At 39.5% G+C, this 19,444-nt stretch overlaps 1 protein-coding gene across 1 annotated transcript in view; it reads left to right on the forward strand.

The window, feature by feature from the left end:
* The window catches only part of gas7b (growth arrest-specific 7b), a 142,354-nt gene that overhangs the window by 103,672 nt on the left and 19,238 nt on the right, over positions 1-19,444 (forward strand). The window contains exons 5-10 of the mRNA XM_037691183.1: positions 3,440-3,493; positions 4,385-4,474; positions 6,841-6,956; positions 7,154-7,228; positions 16,194-16,272; positions 18,284-18,412. Of these exons, the coding sequence (XP_037547111.1) occupies positions 3,440-3,493; positions 4,385-4,474; positions 6,841-6,956; positions 7,154-7,228; positions 16,194-16,272; positions 18,284-18,412 (543 nt within the window). The remainder of the gene's footprint in view (positions 1-3,439; positions 3,494-4,384; positions 4,475-6,840; positions 6,957-7,153; positions 7,229-16,193; positions 16,273-18,283; positions 18,413-19,444) is intronic.

Genomic DNA, 19,444 nt, shown 5'->3' on the forward strand with positions numbered 1-19,444 from the left:
TGTTGGATGATAGATGATGTTGGATGATAGCTGATATTGGATGATAGATGTTGTTGGATGATAGATGATGTTGGATGATAGATGATGTTGGATGAATCGAGGCTGAAAACAGAGAGGGGAGATCGACAGTTTGTTTTTCTTCATTACATGTAGTAAAGAAACCTGGAGAATGGCTGATGTAGTCTTCATTTTTATTCTAGGTTTCTTTCTAGACCTTTGAGATTTGACTGATCTTTCATAGTCTGAAAAAGAATCCACTCCTATTGATCTTAAGTGACAGCATCTTCATCGTGGAAAGTTTACTGAGACGCTTGTTCATCTCAGTCAAACATTCTCTGTTCATCCAAAACAATAGAATTTCCTGTTTAGGTATTTTTGTGTAGACGTCAATCAGGTACCACTTTACAATAAGGCTCCCCTTATAGATGCTAATAAATAGTTTATAGATACTTTATAATTCCTCTATAAATACTTTATAAATCACTAATAACAGCTTATTATGCATTCATTATCATTATACTGTCTATTGTTGTCACTGTTGTCCATTGTTGTCATCACTCTTTGTTGAAATCAGGTCTCTCTTGTAAATGAGTCCTCGAGGCTCAATGGGATTTACCTGTCTAAATAAAGGTTGAATTAATTAAGACAATTAATTAATCAATTAAATAATTAATTTATTAATTAGTAAACCAATATAATATTAGTTGTGGATACTTATAATGCCGTGATAAAGTACAATATTATATCCTAAAAAAATAGGTTTACAAATTCTTATTGTGCTTACAAGGTAGTAACTTATTCTGAAATGTTTAATATAACAACGCTAGATGAAATATATACGTGAACAGATTTGGCTCACTATTTGGCAAGAAACTGGTCAGTTTTGTCTCTTTCTCACCATCAAATAATGCATAATAAGCAGTTATTTATGATTTATAAAGTGTTTATAGGGGAATTAATAACATATCTATAAACTATTTATTCGCCATCTATAAAGGGAGCCTCAAAGTGGTACCATCATTCATTTTAAACCTAACTTATACAGTTTTTTTAACATCTGCTGAGACGAATGTTTAGGCATGTAAAATGCAAGGTTGAGTACTTGAGACGATCCAGCCTCCTGAATAACCCAGTGACAAGTCCTCAGACTTGTTATAGCTATTGTTGGATCCTGAGATCAAGACAAATTGATTTGTGATTGATATTAAAGTAGAAACAGAATTGAGGAGTCAGTAGTGAACAGCAGAACATCATCAGCATAAAGTGAGATTCTTTATTCAACAGATCCAAACTTGACACTTTTGGTGTGCTTTAATAGCTTCTTTAAGTGGATCAGGTGCAAATATTGAAGTTGAAAAGGTGCAGCCTTGGTGAGAACTTCTGTTCAAGTAGTAAGATACTGAATACAGAACTTTTTACTGAAACCCTTGGAAATATGTTGATCAAGTCAATGAATAAAATGAATAATGAATTCAATCCACACCTGCTCAGTGTCTCCACATTATAGAAAGACCTTAGTTTTGTCATTTCTGAAAATGTTTTACATTCAGAGCTGTTCAACATTAGTGTGTGGCCTATCCCTGATAAATCCTGTCCTGAAAAAAAAAAAAAAAACTCCAGGCAAACATAAACAGGCATATTTATCACCCGCTTCAGATGTTATCAGCCATTAAATGGCCGTTATTAGTTGTTATCGTCTCCATACATTGTATCTTTGTGGGTTTCATTAGCCAAATAAACTTTAAAAAATGTCCTATCAGAATTATGATGTGTTTTTACTAAGCTTCTTTTGGCTCTGTGAAAGAAATGCTGATGTAAATGAGAACTCTGATGAGGATTAAACTCCTGAATTGGTTTACAACCAAAGTACAATAACAACTCCACTTTTAAAAACGAACGACTGAAACAAATGTAGAGACAACGGTTGATAAAGCTGATAAATACTGGTGAAATCATAAAAACAAATTACACATATAACCGGGTGGACTTATATCCTCTTTCGATGGAATTAAACCTCCTCCTTCCTCATTAAAAGAAGCAGATGACTGTTAAAGCTCATTAATTCCTCCTACAGTATCAGAATTAACCAGGCAGTCCAGCTGAAGCTCTAAATGATCATCTATCACACACACGACATAGAGTTAATGATCTGTTTTTACTCTTTATTGAAGGGCAAACCAAGTGTTTAAGCCTGTTTTAAAATATTTAATCTTTATAATTCAACGAATAGTCCAGTCAACTTTGTGCAAATATTAAATGTGAAAAGTTGCAGCCTTAGTGAAGACTGCTGAAAGATACTGAATACCAAACGTTCTACCAGTTCTAGTCAGGACACATTGATCAAGTCAATAAATAATTAATTCAATCCACACCTGCTCAGTGTTTAACAACACAGACGTCCCAGGCCAGCCAAGAGACATAGTCTCTTCAGTGTATCCTGGGTCTCGTCCCAGTTGGACCTGCCTGGATCACCTCCCTTGGGATGTGTCCAGGGGGCATCATTGCCAGATGCCCATACCACTTCAACTGGTTCTTCTATGGGGAGGAACAGTGGCAGTACTCTGACCCTTTCCAGGATTACTGTACTCCTACCCCCATCTATAAGACAGGACATTAATCTTAAATCAGAATTTTGAGAAGAGTCCTAAAGTCATTGTTCAGGCTAGGCTAATGGCTAGCCAAAGTTTCAGATTATTAGTTTTTCAAGCTTATAAAACAAGACTTTTCAAAAAATGGCATGCCATCATGAATGAACACTAGCTAATATCGTCTAGACTTTCTCATGACACTATTTTAGTTTGTTGCCATTACAATGCAAATGCATGTGTGAAGCACTGACAAACTGTGTGTTCCAATAGAGCTGAAGTTTAATATTAACTAATGTAGCGTTCTTTCACACCAGTACAATGTTTTTAAGACAGAGTTGTTTTATAAACCTAATAAGTGCAAAAAATGCTGGTGCTTGTTTAGCTAGCCTTTAGCCTCGCTTTGACAAAAACTTTTGCCTTTCTCCACACTCTGTTCTCGATGATCGATGTCACGACTGATAAAGTACTAACTGATAACTATTGGAATGACTAAACATCAAAGTTTACTGGCTTTTCTTTATTTTAAATAGCTTTTGTCTTAGTGTTAAACACACTGGCTGGTTCATTCTCAGCTGAAGTTGTAGAAACAGCACAGAAACACTCAAAAAGGAGAAAAAAACAACACAGCTATCCCCCTACTCTGCAAAGCAACACACACACTCATACAGAAACTCACACACTCCTACTCTCGTTCAGTATGAGCAGCAGCAGAAAGAGCTTGTCAGACACCAGCAGCTCTCTTTGGGAAACTACCGGTTTGATGAATCTTTAACTATCAGACTGTATATGTACAAGTAATGTCCGGCACAGATAATGGAAGTTTTGATGGAGCGTCAGTGTTTTTTCTCCAGAGTCCGGGGTCAACGTCGCCTACCAGGAAACAAAACAAAGAGTCCACGGTCACGGTGAGTCCAGTTACCAACCCTTTAATTCACAGTCCAGTCTACCATGGAGCTCTGAGCTTCACGATAAACCTTAAAACTGTAACTCATGATTGTGTTCCCCAGTTGGATGTTCTGCTTTGTCCATTTTGCAGATGAAACCATTGGTATATTCCCATTTACAAATCTAATTTTGGCATTTTTCCTTCTTATCTATACACTTAAACAAAATTCAAATAATCTGCAACTCACCATAGGAATTGAATCCAAAATGAGCTGAATTTGACTCAGTGAGTGAATTTAAACTAATTCAGAATAGTTTAAATGCACAAAACATGTTTTGACTGATGAATATAAAGTAAAAAACAAAACAAAACTGTACATATATTCTGTAGATGATGATGTTTCAATTCAGTTTCAATTTTCTCAATTCAGAAAGTCTGGAGAGTGCGGGATTCCATAACTGTATTAGAGCAACTAACCAACCAACTAACTGACGGACTGACCTACCTGCTTTTATTTACATCATACATTACAATACCAATGGAGGAGGAGTGGCGATTCCCACATAAAGAGCATTGCAGTAGTCAAGCTTCGAGCTGATGGCATGAATGGCCTTTTCCAGGTCAAGACGATTTATAAAAAGCTTGACCTGGGTTAAAAAATGTAACTGAAAAAAGCTGGCCTTGTCTACAGAATATATTTGTTTACCAAACTTCAAACCCTTGTCAAAAGCCACCCCTAAGTTTCTAACTGCAGGTCTAAACTTGGATGCCAGAGCAACAAAGTTACAGGGCGCATCATCACCAAAAAAGATACACTCCATCTTTCCTTTGTTTAAATACAGAAAATTTTGGGTAAGCCACTATTCAATATCGTCAGTACAATCAAGAATCAAGTGTCTCTGTCCTGCAGATCAACTCTGTGACGTTTCCATCATTGGCCTTCATGTCTGAACAACAGCTGCTGAAACCAAACGAATGGAGCTACTGTGACTTTTTCTGGGTAAGTTGACTTCTGGTAGCACCATAAAGTGGTTGTACCTCTCGTAATTTACTGTTTTGAAGGCAGATAAAACTAGAAACACCAAGATGAGCAACCATTTCTGATAGATAAGTGCTGGCTTGCGATGTTGGAAATTTGATGGAATCAAACCCAAATCTGTTCAGACTCAAAGTGAATATTTGCCCCTTTTGAAGTAACACTGTTACTGAGGCTTCAGGTCGTTCAGTTAAATCTCTTTGAAGAACTTTAAATGCAAATGATATGGGACTTTACCACCAAGAAATGGGCATTTCCTCCTAAATGTTGCATATATAGAAAGTTCTCCTGAAGTAAACGGGAACTCCAAACTTCATTCCATCTAGACCACTGTTCAGGATTGTTTGTCAAGACATACAAAGGCGACAAAGGCGAGTATGAATTGAAACCCCTTCACACAGCCTCCTCCATAGCACAACACTTTCAGTAAGTTTAGACAGAAACTTTGTTCTTTAACAGGAATCATACAAGAGGATGAACTAACAACAAAGTAAACTTACCAAACAAAGGTTAAGGTAACATAGATCACATGATTCCTTAAGGTACGCTGAATGCGAGGCATCGATGCATTCTTATTTTATACAAAAGTGGAACCACATTTGTACAAAACTGGACTCTGCCAAGTTGGGCTGCCAGTTTCTTGTTTAAATCTCCATCGCGGAGCGAAAAAGGGGAATTGGAAATACCCTCTATCCATCCCATTCATGCATGTTGTGACCATGATAACTTAAAAAACAAGTGATGTACTAACTTCCATTTTGGTGTGTCGCTGCATCTAGTCGAAATGTTCCTTCAAAAACGGGTGCCACGTCAAAATACAAGATGGCTGCCACCATACATGTATATATGCTAACCATGTGAGTTTGAAAACTTGGTAAATAAGCAATGTGCAAACTTGAGTTTTGGTGTGTGGCTGCAACTAGGCGTAAGAAAGGTCACCATCGTACATGTGATTACCACGTCAAAATCTAAGATGGCTGCCACCATATATGCAATCTAGTAAAACTTGTGAGTTGAATAACTTGAAAAATAAATAACATGCTAACATCCATTTTGTTGGCTGCATCTTGGTATGAAAAGGTCCCTGTCAATTTTTTTTCAGTGTTTAGGAGAGCGCCCCACCCTGTCAACAGAACTGAGTGCCCCGCCTACCAAATCTCCCATGTAGTTCTGCTTTTTCCAGACGAGGAGCAGAGATTGTAACAGCTCAGATCAGACCTAGCATTTGTACAGTAACACTTCACTATCCCCCTGACAACTGCCGGCACTGGTTGGGCTCCCCTAACAGAGAACCGTGGGCAATACCTCGAGGATTTCCAGTGGTCAGCCAAGTAAACTAGACATAGGTTAAAGTTGTCCGTTGCCGAGATGGATTTCCATCATCTTATAACATGAGAAGTAGGGGAAAAAAGGTGTGTTTTGTTCGGATCTTTTTAAAACCATCCAATCTAATGATGAAACAGAGATCAAACTGACGCTGCTTTCAACAAATAAAGAACCAGAGTCACAGTTTGACCCAATCAGAGCAGGTCGTGCTCTCTGCTGCACGGCGGGTGATCACAGTGTTCCCAACTTAAGAGACAAATTGCAGGTGAGAGCACCAATCAGTGTTTCCTTGACTATTTTCCCAGGAGGACACCCAGCTTCCCTAATTGAAGACATGTAATAAATTATTAAACATCAATGTATTAAACGTATGTGTTTACACATGACCAATTCACTACAGCCGGGACGAGAGTGATACCAAAATGTACAAGCAATATAAAATATAAAAGCGATATAAAAACTAGAAAGCATAATTTCCTCAATTGATAGTGGTGGACATATATGGCTACCACTATCATTTGAGGAAACTATGCTTTCTAGTTTTTATATTGCTTTAAAAATAGTTTTCTCAAATGACTGTGGTGGCCAAAGAGTTATCTATGGTGGCCAAGGCCACCATTGCCCACCCCCTGGTTTCTCCACTGCACCTGGTGGTGGATCAAATTGCTCCCTCTACTCTCCAGGATCTGTCACTCTGCGCTCCCTCGGACAAATACACACACAGAAAATAGTATGTCATACTTTAACTTTTAGACACTGATGGTAACAAAAGGTGGACAGTGCCTGCAATGCGGTCATGGTAAGAAACATAAAATTATCTTTTTGTGATGGTTTGGTCAGTTTTGCTGACTTCAGCCTCAACATTCATAGTTCAAGTCTCAAAGTTCATATTTCAGAAGAATCTGTCCAGATGACCTGACTCAACTTTTACTGGATTCATATTTCAGTGTTTTGATCAGTTTTCTCTGTGTGTTCTCAATTAGTTGCTGTGTTTCTGTCTTCAGGCTGACAGGAAGGATTCCCAGGGAAACGGCTGCATCTCAGGATTTGAAGTTTTGGTGCAGAAACAGCTGAAGGGTAAACAGATGCAGAAAGAGATGGCCGAGTTCATACGAGAGAGGTATCAGCGTGTTATTCTGCCATCTCCAGTTCCTTTTTTTAAGGTTACCATGAAAACCATGCAGCTATCATTAAAAACAAGTCATTTCCTCCTTTCTCTTTTATGCACATCGTTGAGTTGCACAAGAAAGGAAACGCATACGGAAACCAAGTTGCATAAAAAGGCTGTGTGGTAATCACTCTGTTCTTCCCTCTCAGGATAAAGATAGAAGAAGAGTACGCCAAGAATCTTTCAAAGCTCTCCCAGATTCATCTTGGAGGACAGGAAGAAGGGTGAGTTGAATGTGAGACACCCCCCCCCCTAAAAAAAAAAAAAAACACTGTCACACACATGACTGTTCTTGGAAGTTTGCACAGGCTTTTGAGTTCTCAGAATGAAGCTGGTTTAGTTTCACTGACACCGTGGATTACATCTTTAATTATTTTTCTAATTCTGATGTTTAACTGCAAACTTGTTCCCAGGGAGGTCAAAGTTCAAAATCTCCTTCAATGAGCAGCTAGGGAACCGTTTTCAAATTATGTATGTACCACAAGACTTCTGGAATAAAAACCTAGGGACAGGTGAGACCAAAGTAGAGATGTTTACCCACAATGCATAGCATCATGTTTGGATAAAACCATACATAGCATACCAACTGTCAGCATGGAGGTGGAGGGCTGATGATTGGGGACTGCCTGAAGGCAGTCACCTATTATTATCCACCTGAAACAAGTCTTGCTCTTCTATCAACTTTAATGCAGCCCGAACCTCAACGTGTCCTCCCACAAATGTGGGCTCGCGCACAATGTGTGCTATTACTTGTGTTTCAAGTTACCACGGCGACATAATTTGTAAACAAAGATGCCATTTTTCCCATTGAAAAACACTGACAGATCTCTGAACAGCCTCTAACTAACACAGTGAGGTCACATGACCTAGAGTGAAGAGGTTGCTGAACAAAACACTGATTAACTCTTGGAGCCATTTTGGTTCAAGATGGCTGCCACATCTACCTCAGAAAACACAAAATTGACTATAACTCAGTCATTCTTTGAGATATTGAGCTGAAATTTAGTATGGTGGTAGCTGAGAGCAAATTGTTATACATTCCTAATACAAATTAAAAATCCAAGGTGGCCACCTTAGCTAAAAGAGAAACAAATATGATAACTCAGCTATTTTAAAATATATTGACCTGAAATTTGGTGTTATGGTAGTTGACAGTGATGCACAACACATTCTGAATTCAAATGTAAAAATGCAGGATGGCCACCTAAGCTAATTTCAAATTAATATAACTCATTTGAAATTTGGTGCATTGGTAGCTGAGAACGATCCCTAATAAACTCTGATTGCAAATCAAAAATCCAAGATGACCACCTGAGCTTAAAAGGAAAAATACGTTAAATCAGGCATTTTTAGAGGTATCAAACTGAAATTTGGTTTGGTGGTAGCTGAGAGCAATGCCCAACAATACATAGCAGTCAAATCAAAAAAATGTTTAAATGGCTGCAGTGTGGTAGTCCTCATCAAAGTTTCTCCAGGAAGTACACACAGATATACAGGAAGTACACACAGATATACAGGCTTGTTTTTATACTCATCAGTTCAGCCGAGCTCACAGACTTGGAGGCATCCTTGAAGCAACAGCTGCACACTGCAGCCTCATCCATCTCTCTCTGATAACCCAAACATACGGTTCATGGGCAGAGTTAACATTCTCAGCCATATTGGTAAAAACATCCATAAACTTTGACCAAAAATTCCCCAACAGAGTGGCAAAGAGAAAGCCACAGATTAAATCTTCACTAGATGTTGTCTAGAATCTTGACGAACTCTAGTGAAGATTCAACTGTTGTCAAGATTTATAATGAGGAAACTTTAGGGGATGTTTAAGGCCTTGGAAATCCTTTGTATCCATCCCCTGACCCGTACTTTTCTATCATCTTTTGTCGGCTTTAATTAGGAGAGTAGGGGGTGAATCTTTATGCAGTCGGTTTTTACATTTTACATTACATATTTTTATTTAATTGGTATTACTCTGTAGAAATTTGAATTCACTTTGACATTTAAGGTTGTTTTTATTTTTCTAATTTAGTTATGAAAAAAGCTTTTTAATTATTACCATGATTGATTTATGACAGCAGTAAAAGCATAAGACATCCTAGAGGTTTAATATTATTTATAAAAAATCCCTGAGAAAAAAAAATCTGTTAAATTAATGTGGAAAAACCTGACCACTAAAATGATACGAGGTGTTGTGATGTTAAAACTTACCAATATTAACTGATTTCTTGTGTTGCTCACGTTGGTTCACATTAGGAAACAGGAAGTTAGCAAACTCTACAACGTTTCTACTGTTAGATCATTACGTTCAACAGAAATGCTCGGGCTCAGTTTGTGCCTCACAGGCGTTCATGTTTTCATAAAATATCAACGAAAAAGACGTGGGAACCTGTGAAAGAGGTTTTAAAAGAGCCGCAGATTAACCTGCTTTAATGTAAGCTAACTCCTCTTCATGTGAACACAGGGTGGGTTGGACCCGTCTCATACAGAATCCAGATGATACCAGTCGGATCGGTCTGCCTGCAGCAACAAAAGTGCAGCACAGTGCTTTCATTATGCTCTCTGTCACACAGAACAATCAGTGATTTGTTGTTCAGTTCCTACCATCTGACCAGAACCGACCATCTATTTATTCCTGAATTTACTAATTGTTTGGTAGCTACCAGCTCTTCTCTAACAAATATGTCAAATAAAGGAAATACATGCAGCAGAATAATCTTGCTGTTGGTTTTTAGCTGTTAGTTTGTGGGGAGGACGGTTTGAGTGACATGGCTTTAACAGCTTACAATGAAAAGATTCAGGCACGTTTTCTTTAATTTTGTATATTTAAAGGTGAATTTATTGGGGACTGTCTAGAAAGGGTCTTCCACCCACCCTGCCTTCGGGGTGAGGGTGAGGTTCTGCCTCTAGTGGAGGAGTTCAAGTATCTCGGGGTTTTATTCACGAGTGAGGGAAAAATGGAGCGTGAGATTGACAGACGGATTGGTGCAGCGTCTGCAGTACTGTGGACTCTGTGGTGGTCCATTGTGGTGAAGAGGGGGTTGAATTGTAAGGTAAAAGTTTACCGGTCAGTCTATGTTCCTACCCTCACCTACTATGGTCATGAACTCTGGGTAGTGACCGAAAGATTGAGATCATGGATACTGGAGGTTGAAATGAGTTTCCTCTGCAGGGTAGATGGACTCTCCCTTAGAGACAGAGTGAGAAGTTCAGTTATCTGGGAGAGACTCGGAGTAGAACCGCTGCTCCTCCACATCGAGAGGAGCTAGTTGAGGTGGTTCGTGCATCTGGTAAAGATGCTCTCTGGGCACCCCCCTAGGGAGGTGCTTCAGGCATGCCTGACTGGGAGGAGAGCCTGGGGAAGACCCAGGGCACGTCGGAGAGACTCCGTCTTTCGGTTGGTCTGGGAACACTTTGGAGTCCTCCCAGAAGAGCTGGAAGAGGTGGCTGTGGAGAGAGATGTCTGGACTCCCTGCTCAAGACGCTGCCCCCGCAACCCGACTTAGGAGCAAGCGGAAGATAATGGATGGATGCATGGATGGATGGAAGGATGGATGGATGGATGGATGCATGGATGCATGGATGGATGGATGGATGGATGGATGGATGCATGGATGGATGGATGCATGGATGGATGGGAGGATGGATGGATGGATGGATGGATGATTGGATGGATGGATGCATGCATGGTTGGATAGTTGATAGATGGTTGATGGATGATGAATGGATGCATGCATGCATGCATGCATGATGAATGGATGGATAGATGGATGGTGAATGGATGCATGCATGCATGCATGATGAATGGATGGATGGATGGATGGATGGATGGATGGATGCATGGATGGATGGATGTATGTATGTATGGATGTATGTATGGATGAAAGGATGGATGGATGCATGGATGGATGGATGTATGGATGGATGGATGGATGGAAAGGCAGCCACCTATTATTTTCCACCTGAAAAGGGTCTTGCTCTTCTATCAACTTTAATGTGACCAAACCACAACGTGTCCCCCTGTCATGAACCAGAGGCCGGATCGCAAACAACAACAACAACAACAACCACTGAGAGGGTTAAAAGATTTATTGTGAACTAAAGTAGACTCTGGAGTTGGTCCGGTTCTGGGCTGGTTCCGATCCTCTGATTGGGTAGTGTTGTAGTGGCGGGCTGCCAGTAGAAGTAGACTGATGTTTAGGTCCACTGGAACGGAGTCCAACAGGCTTGCAATTAAAAGATAAAGGTTAGTAGATGCAGGGGGAAAAAGACTAATTGGGGAAATGAATCTGTGGGAATCAGATTCAGGGGTAAGGATAAGTCCGTGATACAAAATGAGCTTGACCTTTAATCCGTGATCCATAAAACAGTCAGAAGGGAAAGGCAGAGTTCATACCGTGAAGTCAGTTGTTCAGCAGAAGTATCCAGTACGTGATCCAAAGAGAGAGTCAAAAAAACAAGAGCATGAGTCGGTACCTGATCAGATGAGCAAAAGCAGACGAGGGCTGAGGCAAAAGCGTGGTCGTGGTCAAGGCAAGGCAAGGGTCATGAACGTGATGAGTCAATCAATGGAATGCTGGAAGGTCTACTGCTGATGAGACAGGATAGAGAATCTGGCCCAGACTGAGAGGAATGAGTGAGCTTAAGTATTGACTGGACCAGGTGGTGGAGCTGTGGGATAATGAGCGGTGACAGGTGACATGAGTTGAGTGATTACTGAGTGTGCAGCATGACAGAGGAGCTGACAGAGAGCAGAGCTATGACATCCCCCAACAAAAGTTATATCAACACGACCGGCTTGGTACTGTGATGTGTGCTATTACAGTACTTTTATTAGAATTATGAGTTACGATGGCGATGTAATTTGTAAACAAAAATGCCATTTTTCTCATTGGAAAACACTGACAGAACTCTGAACAGCTTCTGACTAGAGGCCTAGAGCGGAGGGATCTCTGAACAAAACTCAGTATGTCATCAAACAAACTCCTCCTACCATCACATCTTTTAAGGTACACATAAATATTATATATCAAAATGCAGATATTTTTATTGTCTTTCCATCAGCATGTCTGGTTGGACTGTGAAACATGGATTTTTTGTGAGGTGCCTCACAAGGCAGAGTGCAACCATTCATCACCTAAAGCTACATTTAAATGGCTTTAACTCAGCTACAATTACACATACAGAGCTGAAATTTGGCGACAATATAGCTGAGAATTTTCCCCATCTTATACAGAATTCAAGTCAATAATCTAAAATGGCTACCATTGCTTAAAAGAAAAAAATCACTATAACGCATTGATTTTTATTTTTTTGCCATATTGAGCTGAAATTTGGTATGATGGTTGCTGAGCGTGAACCCCACATAGTACTGTCAAATCGCAATTTTAAATGGCCATAACGTGTCAGTTGGTTGGGCAAACTCCCACGCACCCTCCAAGACCCTGCTGAGGGTGTAGAGCTGGTCCAGTGTTCCACGACCAGGACGAAAACTGCACTGCTCCTCCTGAATCTGAGGTTCGACTATCCGACGGACCCTCCTCTCCAGAACTCCTGAATAGACCTTACCAGGGAGGCTTAAGAGCGTGATACCCCTGTAGTTGGAACACACTCTATTCTCTATTCTATTCTATTCTCTATATTCTATTCTTCACTCTGTTCCATTTTAACCAAATACAGAAAAACTTTCTCATCTCATATTTGTCTCTGTGAGTTTTTAAAAGGAAATTACTTCAAAGTTAGCATTTTTTAAATAATAAAACTGCAACTTGGTGCCAGAAACGACTCTTCACACTCAGACATTTTTCTGCCTTCACACTAGAAGTGAACACTTCCTCTTCTGCTTGTTTGCATGTGAATTTAGTTGCTTAGCAACAAAATTAACTGTAAATAAAGATGTAAACAATGCAACTAAGTTCATAGGAAATATGTGAATTTATGCCATCGTTGCTTTTAAATTTACATCTGTAATTGAGAAAACAAAACAGTCAAACGTTTAAGAGGCTGAATGTAAAATGAAATAAATCCAAAGTTCTAATGTGTTATGGCCTATATGGCACATAGTAATGCTATATAATGTTAACGGTGCTAAAATGTGTCCATTAATCAATCCATTTTCTTTACCTGCTTCTTGGCTAAAGAGAAGCTGGTGCCGATCTGCAGGCAGGTACAGTCTGGACAGGATGCAGCCGTAGGTCACATTCAATTATAACTTTCTGCATTTTGCAAATTGATTGGACATGACATCAAGGGTAAATTTAGAGGTTTTATGAATGTTCTGTTGCTTTTCTTGCTCATTTACAAATTAAGCTGTGAACTTATAGTTGTTTTCAGACTCAACAATTGAAAACTCGAGTTGTAGGAATGGGTTTTGTCTCTGATTTCATTTGAACTGCATTCTGAAAAACAATCCCAAATTAACTCTAGCCAGGCTTTTTTGTTTAATTCTTCAGTGTTTGCGTTATAATTTTGTAGACTGGTATCATAAATACGACTGATGGTTGCTCATATAAAGACACATTTTAATGCCCCGTCGTCGAGCAAAATGGGGGAATTTGAAATATCCTCCGACTGTCCGTTAGTTCGTCCATGTGTCCATCCGTCCTTGTTGTGAGCATGATAACTTGTAAAGTAAGTAAGGTGCCGACTTCCATTTTTGTGTGTGGCTACATCCAAGCATAACAAAGGTTCCTGTCAAAAATAGGGATCCACATCAAAACACAACATCCACCACACCCATCAGTTGAGGAAACTTTGCTTTCAAGTTTTGATCTTGCTTAAATTGCCCTTGTCATGGATTTTCTACAAATACAAAAAGTGAAAGAAAACATCTTAATATTTAATAAATTTAGCACAATATATGATTGCATTTTGTCCCATAACTGGCATATTTCTTTTGAACTTGGTGCAGCCAAAGTGAAACAGGAAGTGACATCAAAGGGAACTGCCTGGTTGTTGATTATTGAAACGTTATTTGAACTCTGACTCTTCGTCGTCTCTCTGACTCTCTAGTGACCCAAAAATAATCTAAAGAAACATCACATTATTCTCTACCGTCTGTGTTGTTAGCCAGTGTAGCAACGCTCTGTTTACACGCAAGCATTCCCCTTTGACATCACTTCCTGTTACTGCACATGTGAATATCTCAACAACTGTTCATCTCAGCAGCATAAAATTCATTTAGCATTACATTGTTAATGTTATCTTGACAAAAATGCATTCATATTTATTACAAAAATTTGATGTCACAGGCACTTTAAAAGTATAGTTTCCTCAAATGATTGGGGTGGCCAAAGATTTATCTTTGTTGGCCAATACCACCATTAGCCTCCCCCTGGTTCTACCATTGCATACTTTAATATTGGCATACTGTACTTGTTTGTATTGGTGCGTCCAGGGGTTCCACACACTGAATCAACCACTGTACACTGCATCTTCTCATCTGATCAGTGGATCAGTGGATCCAGTCTACATGCATCACAGGATCCCTTCCATTGGCACGGCTGCTACTGTAACAAAGATGCTATAAAAGTAAGAAAAAAAAACAAAGCCCACATTTCTTTACAATGTTGCTCAGGTGCACTGATGTTTGCTGACCTTTGTTTCTGAAGGTCCCACCACAGCATTTCAGTCAGGTGACATTCTGGACTTTGAACACTGAAGCACCTTGATTCCTTTTTTTTCCAGTGGATTTGTTGTAGATTAGCTGCTGTTTTGGGATCATTGTTCTGCTGATCTCAGATCTGCTCGGCAGCTGGTATGAGGTTTTTGATGCTGTGCGTTTTGAGTCAACATCTCCACTTTGTCCTCATCTGTCCAAAGGACATTTTTTCTGTCTTGTGGTTCGTTCAGCTGCAACTTTACAAACTAAAGTTGTGCTATCGTGTTTTTAGAGAAAATACTTTTTCTGCCACAACCCTTCCAAATGTAGGGGTGCACCGATTGCAGGTTTCTGGCTGATCACGATCTCTAATAAGTCTGACCTGTCGATTCAGATTTTGGCCGATACCGATTTTGTTTTATAAGCGACACTGTCAGGTGTTATAAGGTCACAATGCACCTTCAATTTTCCAATCTTATTTTAATGAAAAACATACCCTTGAACAATATCCTAGAAACAGTACAAACTTGTTTTAACTGACCATGAAGTGGTGCTCTGAAATATAAATGAAGTTTAGACAATTGTTGTTAAAACTAAAAATATCAGTAAAATCGGTTTCTCATCTAAGTATTGGACGACATCCCAAAATTAAGGAAATTGGCCGGCAGATTTATCGGTGCACCCCTACAAATGAGCAATACTTGCTCAGTCTTTTTCTTATTATCCTGTAACAACCTTTAACTTTAACCTCTAACTGAGGCCTGTAGAGTCTGTGCTGAAGCTGGCTGGGTTTTTGCCAATTTTTTTGAGCATTGCACTGTCTGACCCTGGGTTGAATTACTGGAATGTCTGCTTCTGGGAAGGTTTGCATCTGTCCTAAATAATTTTTATTTAAGTGAAAAGATGAACTCTAAATTATTTGTAAGTGACCTTTCACCCTTCCTAGATTCATAAACAGCCACAGCTGCTTTTCTAAGGTAATTGCTGTTGTCTTTCCTTCTTGGCGCTGTGCTAAAGAGGGTGGACTTTCTTTTTTCTCATGCCTACACTGATCTACAATTGCTGGTTTTGTAGTTCAGACAAAGTTTCAAATAAACCATCTCAAAATGAACCGTAAGAAGGTTTTCCTTCAGTCAGGGAGCAGTCAATGTAGGATTTTAACCCTTCAGAATTTTTAGACTCTTTCTGTGGACAAAGCTGGGCTGGAGCCAGGCTTTTCCCACACAGCGTCAGGAATGTTTTGGATGTCAGATTGAGGGAATTCCACACGTGTCTCCCATTTGAAACGAAGCTTTGAAGTGATCCGCTCACCCTTTAAGACCATCAGTCTTGGACCCTGAAGCCTTTGCTGGCTCATTGTTTTATTGTCTTCAGGTTGACGAAACACAGAACAGAGACGTCCGGTCAGTAAGTTTTTATCTCAGCCGAGTCAAATGTCCGGCTCGTTAGAAAGACTGTGTTGAAGTCTCAGCTGAGGGAAGACGTGTCATCATCTGTTGAGCTGGACCTCAGTCCTCATGATTTACTGGCTGTTTGGATCAGGTTTATCTGTGTGCGGCGCTCTGTTTGAACCTTTTCATTGCTGTCTGCAGGACTTTGGGAGAAGCTTGGGCTCAGCTCAAAAAGAGCCTGGCAGACGAAGCCGAAGTTCATCTGAAGTTTTCTTCAAAGGTAAACCATCTTAACAACAAAAAAGGTTAAATCGTGTCATCTGGACCAGTTTCTTTAAGTGAGAAACGTGTTGTCCCCCATTTGTAAACCATCTTACTTTTGCTTATCACTAATTAGTCATAAGGCTCCTGATCCCAGTTAAACAGGGACGTCAGCATCATAGCTGACATTTTGTTGGCTTTATGATTTTGTTTCACTCAGATCATGCAGGAGAACTGAGAGAGCTCTCTGAACTTTACTTCACTACTCCTGATATCTTTAAACAAATGAATCGACTGCATTTATCCAGTCTGAATGGCATTCTAATGTCCTAGCTTTATATCCTGGTGAGGTGGATCAGTGAGTCGATGTCTCCCACATTTTTTGGCATACAGCTTGATATGATCCATGTAGAGGAGGTGACTAATGATCGTTCAACGATGGGACTGGTACAGTATCCATGGCCACTCTTTGCAATGGTCTGGCTGAGGGGGGTTCAGGCCTTTGCAGAACAGGAGTGGAGACAGTGTCTCACCTTGGTATACGCCACATTTGATGCTGACTTGTGCAATTAACTTTGAACTAGTTTTAAAGATATTGAGATAAAATTTATTTTTGCTAGTAGCTGTGAGACTTTAACACTTCTTCTAAATGCTGCTACTAGGTCTGTCTCGATAACAAATTTTGCTGGGCGATTATTTGTCTCAGAAATTATTGTGATAAATGATAATATTGTTTAAAATTTGACAATAATTAGTAATTATTGTCAAATTTTAGAAGAAATGTTGGTCAATTTTATTTTACATATAGTACCTTTTTTTGACCACCGGATGGCAGTATAGGACTGTTTGAACCAAAGGATGGATAGTGAGGGAGAGAGCAGTGTCTTTTTAAGAAAAATGGGAGGGAGACCACTTGACGAGACATGGGCTGTCTCTCCTTCCTTTTTTTTTGGTTCTCAAAATGGCGGACGCCTGGTGGTTTGTGCTCTTTAGCATAGCATTTTTCACACAAAGTGTTTAATAAAACATCAGTAAACAAGTTCTCAGCTTCTTTTTGCAAAGAAAAACAACTTTTTACACAAAGACACGGGTTTTAACCATGAATTTTGGAGCTTCGACAAGACGTTTTTTTTTTTTCCGAGGTCAGAAAACTTAGCTCATAGCTTAGCTTCTCAGCTTAGCTGCTTTTAATGATCCAAAAACGCAATTTTGGATGGTTAAAACGGATTTTAAAGAAAAGAGAAAAAAAGTGAAAGGGAGGGGTCAGCTAAGAGCACCGGACTTGAGCCTTTTGTCATCCAGTGTCTTCAGTAGAAAGAGACATGAAGAAGCGATAAAGCCGATAAATGAAAATGAAGTCGAAAATTTTCATTTATCATGCGATTAATTGATTTATTCTTTATCGTGACAGGGATAGCTGCTACATTATCCAACGGCTTGCATTGTCACAGGACATCACACATAATGCTATGAAAGGTTTGACCAAAAGTTGCATAGCTCGTTGTTAAATCATAATCTGTAACTCACAATCCACAAGTTGTTTTTGGATATAAGAACATCTTAATGTAAAACTTCAACATGACATGATATGCATTCTTGTGGCCTTTAAAGTTAAATTAGTTCCACTTTAAGCTCATACGTTCTCACTTATCACATATTTCAGAGAAAAAAGCTGAGATGTAAAGCGTAGATTCGAGTACACTGCCTGGACAGATGAAGGGTGATATAGTGGGCCATATAATGCTCCAGATGTGCAGCATTCAGCCAGATGACAGAGAACAGAGGAAGGATCTGGGTGGAAATGATGGGTCTGAGAGGGACTGCAGGAAGGAGCTGCAGAGCTCATTCATTCCTGCCAGCTGGGAGTCAAACCTCACATCACTGATCAGGACCATCAGTCTGATGCTAACACCAAATAAGATCTAAGCTGCTGATTTTAGAAGTGTTTTACTTTCAATAATCAACTTATACATTTGTATTTTAGATCATATTCCAGTGAATTCTTCACCACCTTTCTGTTTTCTGAGCAGCTCCAGAGTGAAGTGGAGAAACCTCTGCTGGTGTTCAGGGAGAACTTTAAGAAGGACATGAAGAGGTTCGACCACCACATCGCCGACCTCAGGAAGCAGCTTGTAGGTCGATATGCCACTGTGGAGAAGGCAAGACAAACCTTGATCCCCTAAAAAGTACCGCACCGAAGCTGCTATGGGTCTATTTAATTATTCTGAGTAGAATTTGTCCTGAGAAGTGTCCGTCAGATCCGTCCTTCTGATAGATTCATGTGTGTTTAAAACAAAACTCAGCAGATTTTCAGGACAGAACCATCACTCAGGCCTGGTTCAGACCTGGCGCTAATATCCATCTTGACTTGATTGCAACCTCGGATTAAGAGCATTCACACCTGGCAGGTGACTGCACAGCCCAAACATCACGCAGTGGGTTGCCAGGTGTGAATGTCATTATTACTTTGGCATTAAGGTGATTCAGAATATTGGAGTCAAATTTGTTGTAGAATTATTTAGGACACAACTCTTGATCAGCTTAATTACCTTTCAGAAAATAAAGGAACTTCATTAGGAATGTGCAAATTAGTAAAATCAAATCACAAAACACTTGCCATCCTCTGCCACGGTTTTCCAAAATGCTTTGGAGTCAAGGCCATCTTCCTTCTGCAGGTCATAGTACGTAAACAGCGTCCATTTGGTCTAGCTCTGTCTGAACTGAAGAAAAATTAGAGATGTATTTCCTGTGAAAATGCAGTGTGAATGCTTATTGCAGTACTTGCTGAAAAACAGCTGAAATTAGCTAAAAATAAATTCTGAAATATAGATGAAATGAAAGAACAAGCCTAAATTAGCAGAAGAAAGCAGAAAGAACACATATGTGCTCAATTAGGCTGAAAGAAACAAAAATGAGCACAAAGAAGTGGAAATTATCTGAAAAAAGAAGAAATTTACAACAAACAGCTGAAAGTAGCTAAAAAGACAGAAAGAAGCTTAAATTACCAGAAAGAAGTGGAGAGAGAACAGTTTTGCTGAATTAGGATGAAAAAGTTTAAATGAGTGCAAATATCATGGAATTAGCTGAAAAAGCTCAAATTAGCATGAAACAGATCAATAGTAGCTGAAATAGCAGAAAAAGCTGAAACTAGCAGAAATCAGCTGAAAGGAGCCTAACTCAAAGCTGAAATT

Source organism: Nematolebias whitei, chromosome 17 (assembly GCF_014905685.2).
Source record: "Nematolebias whitei isolate Nwh7 chromosome 17, NemWhi1, whole genome shotgun sequence".
In the NCBI taxonomy this organism is placed as follows: domain Eukaryota; kingdom Metazoa; phylum Chordata; class Actinopteri; order Cyprinodontiformes; family Rivulidae; genus Nematolebias; species Nematolebias whitei.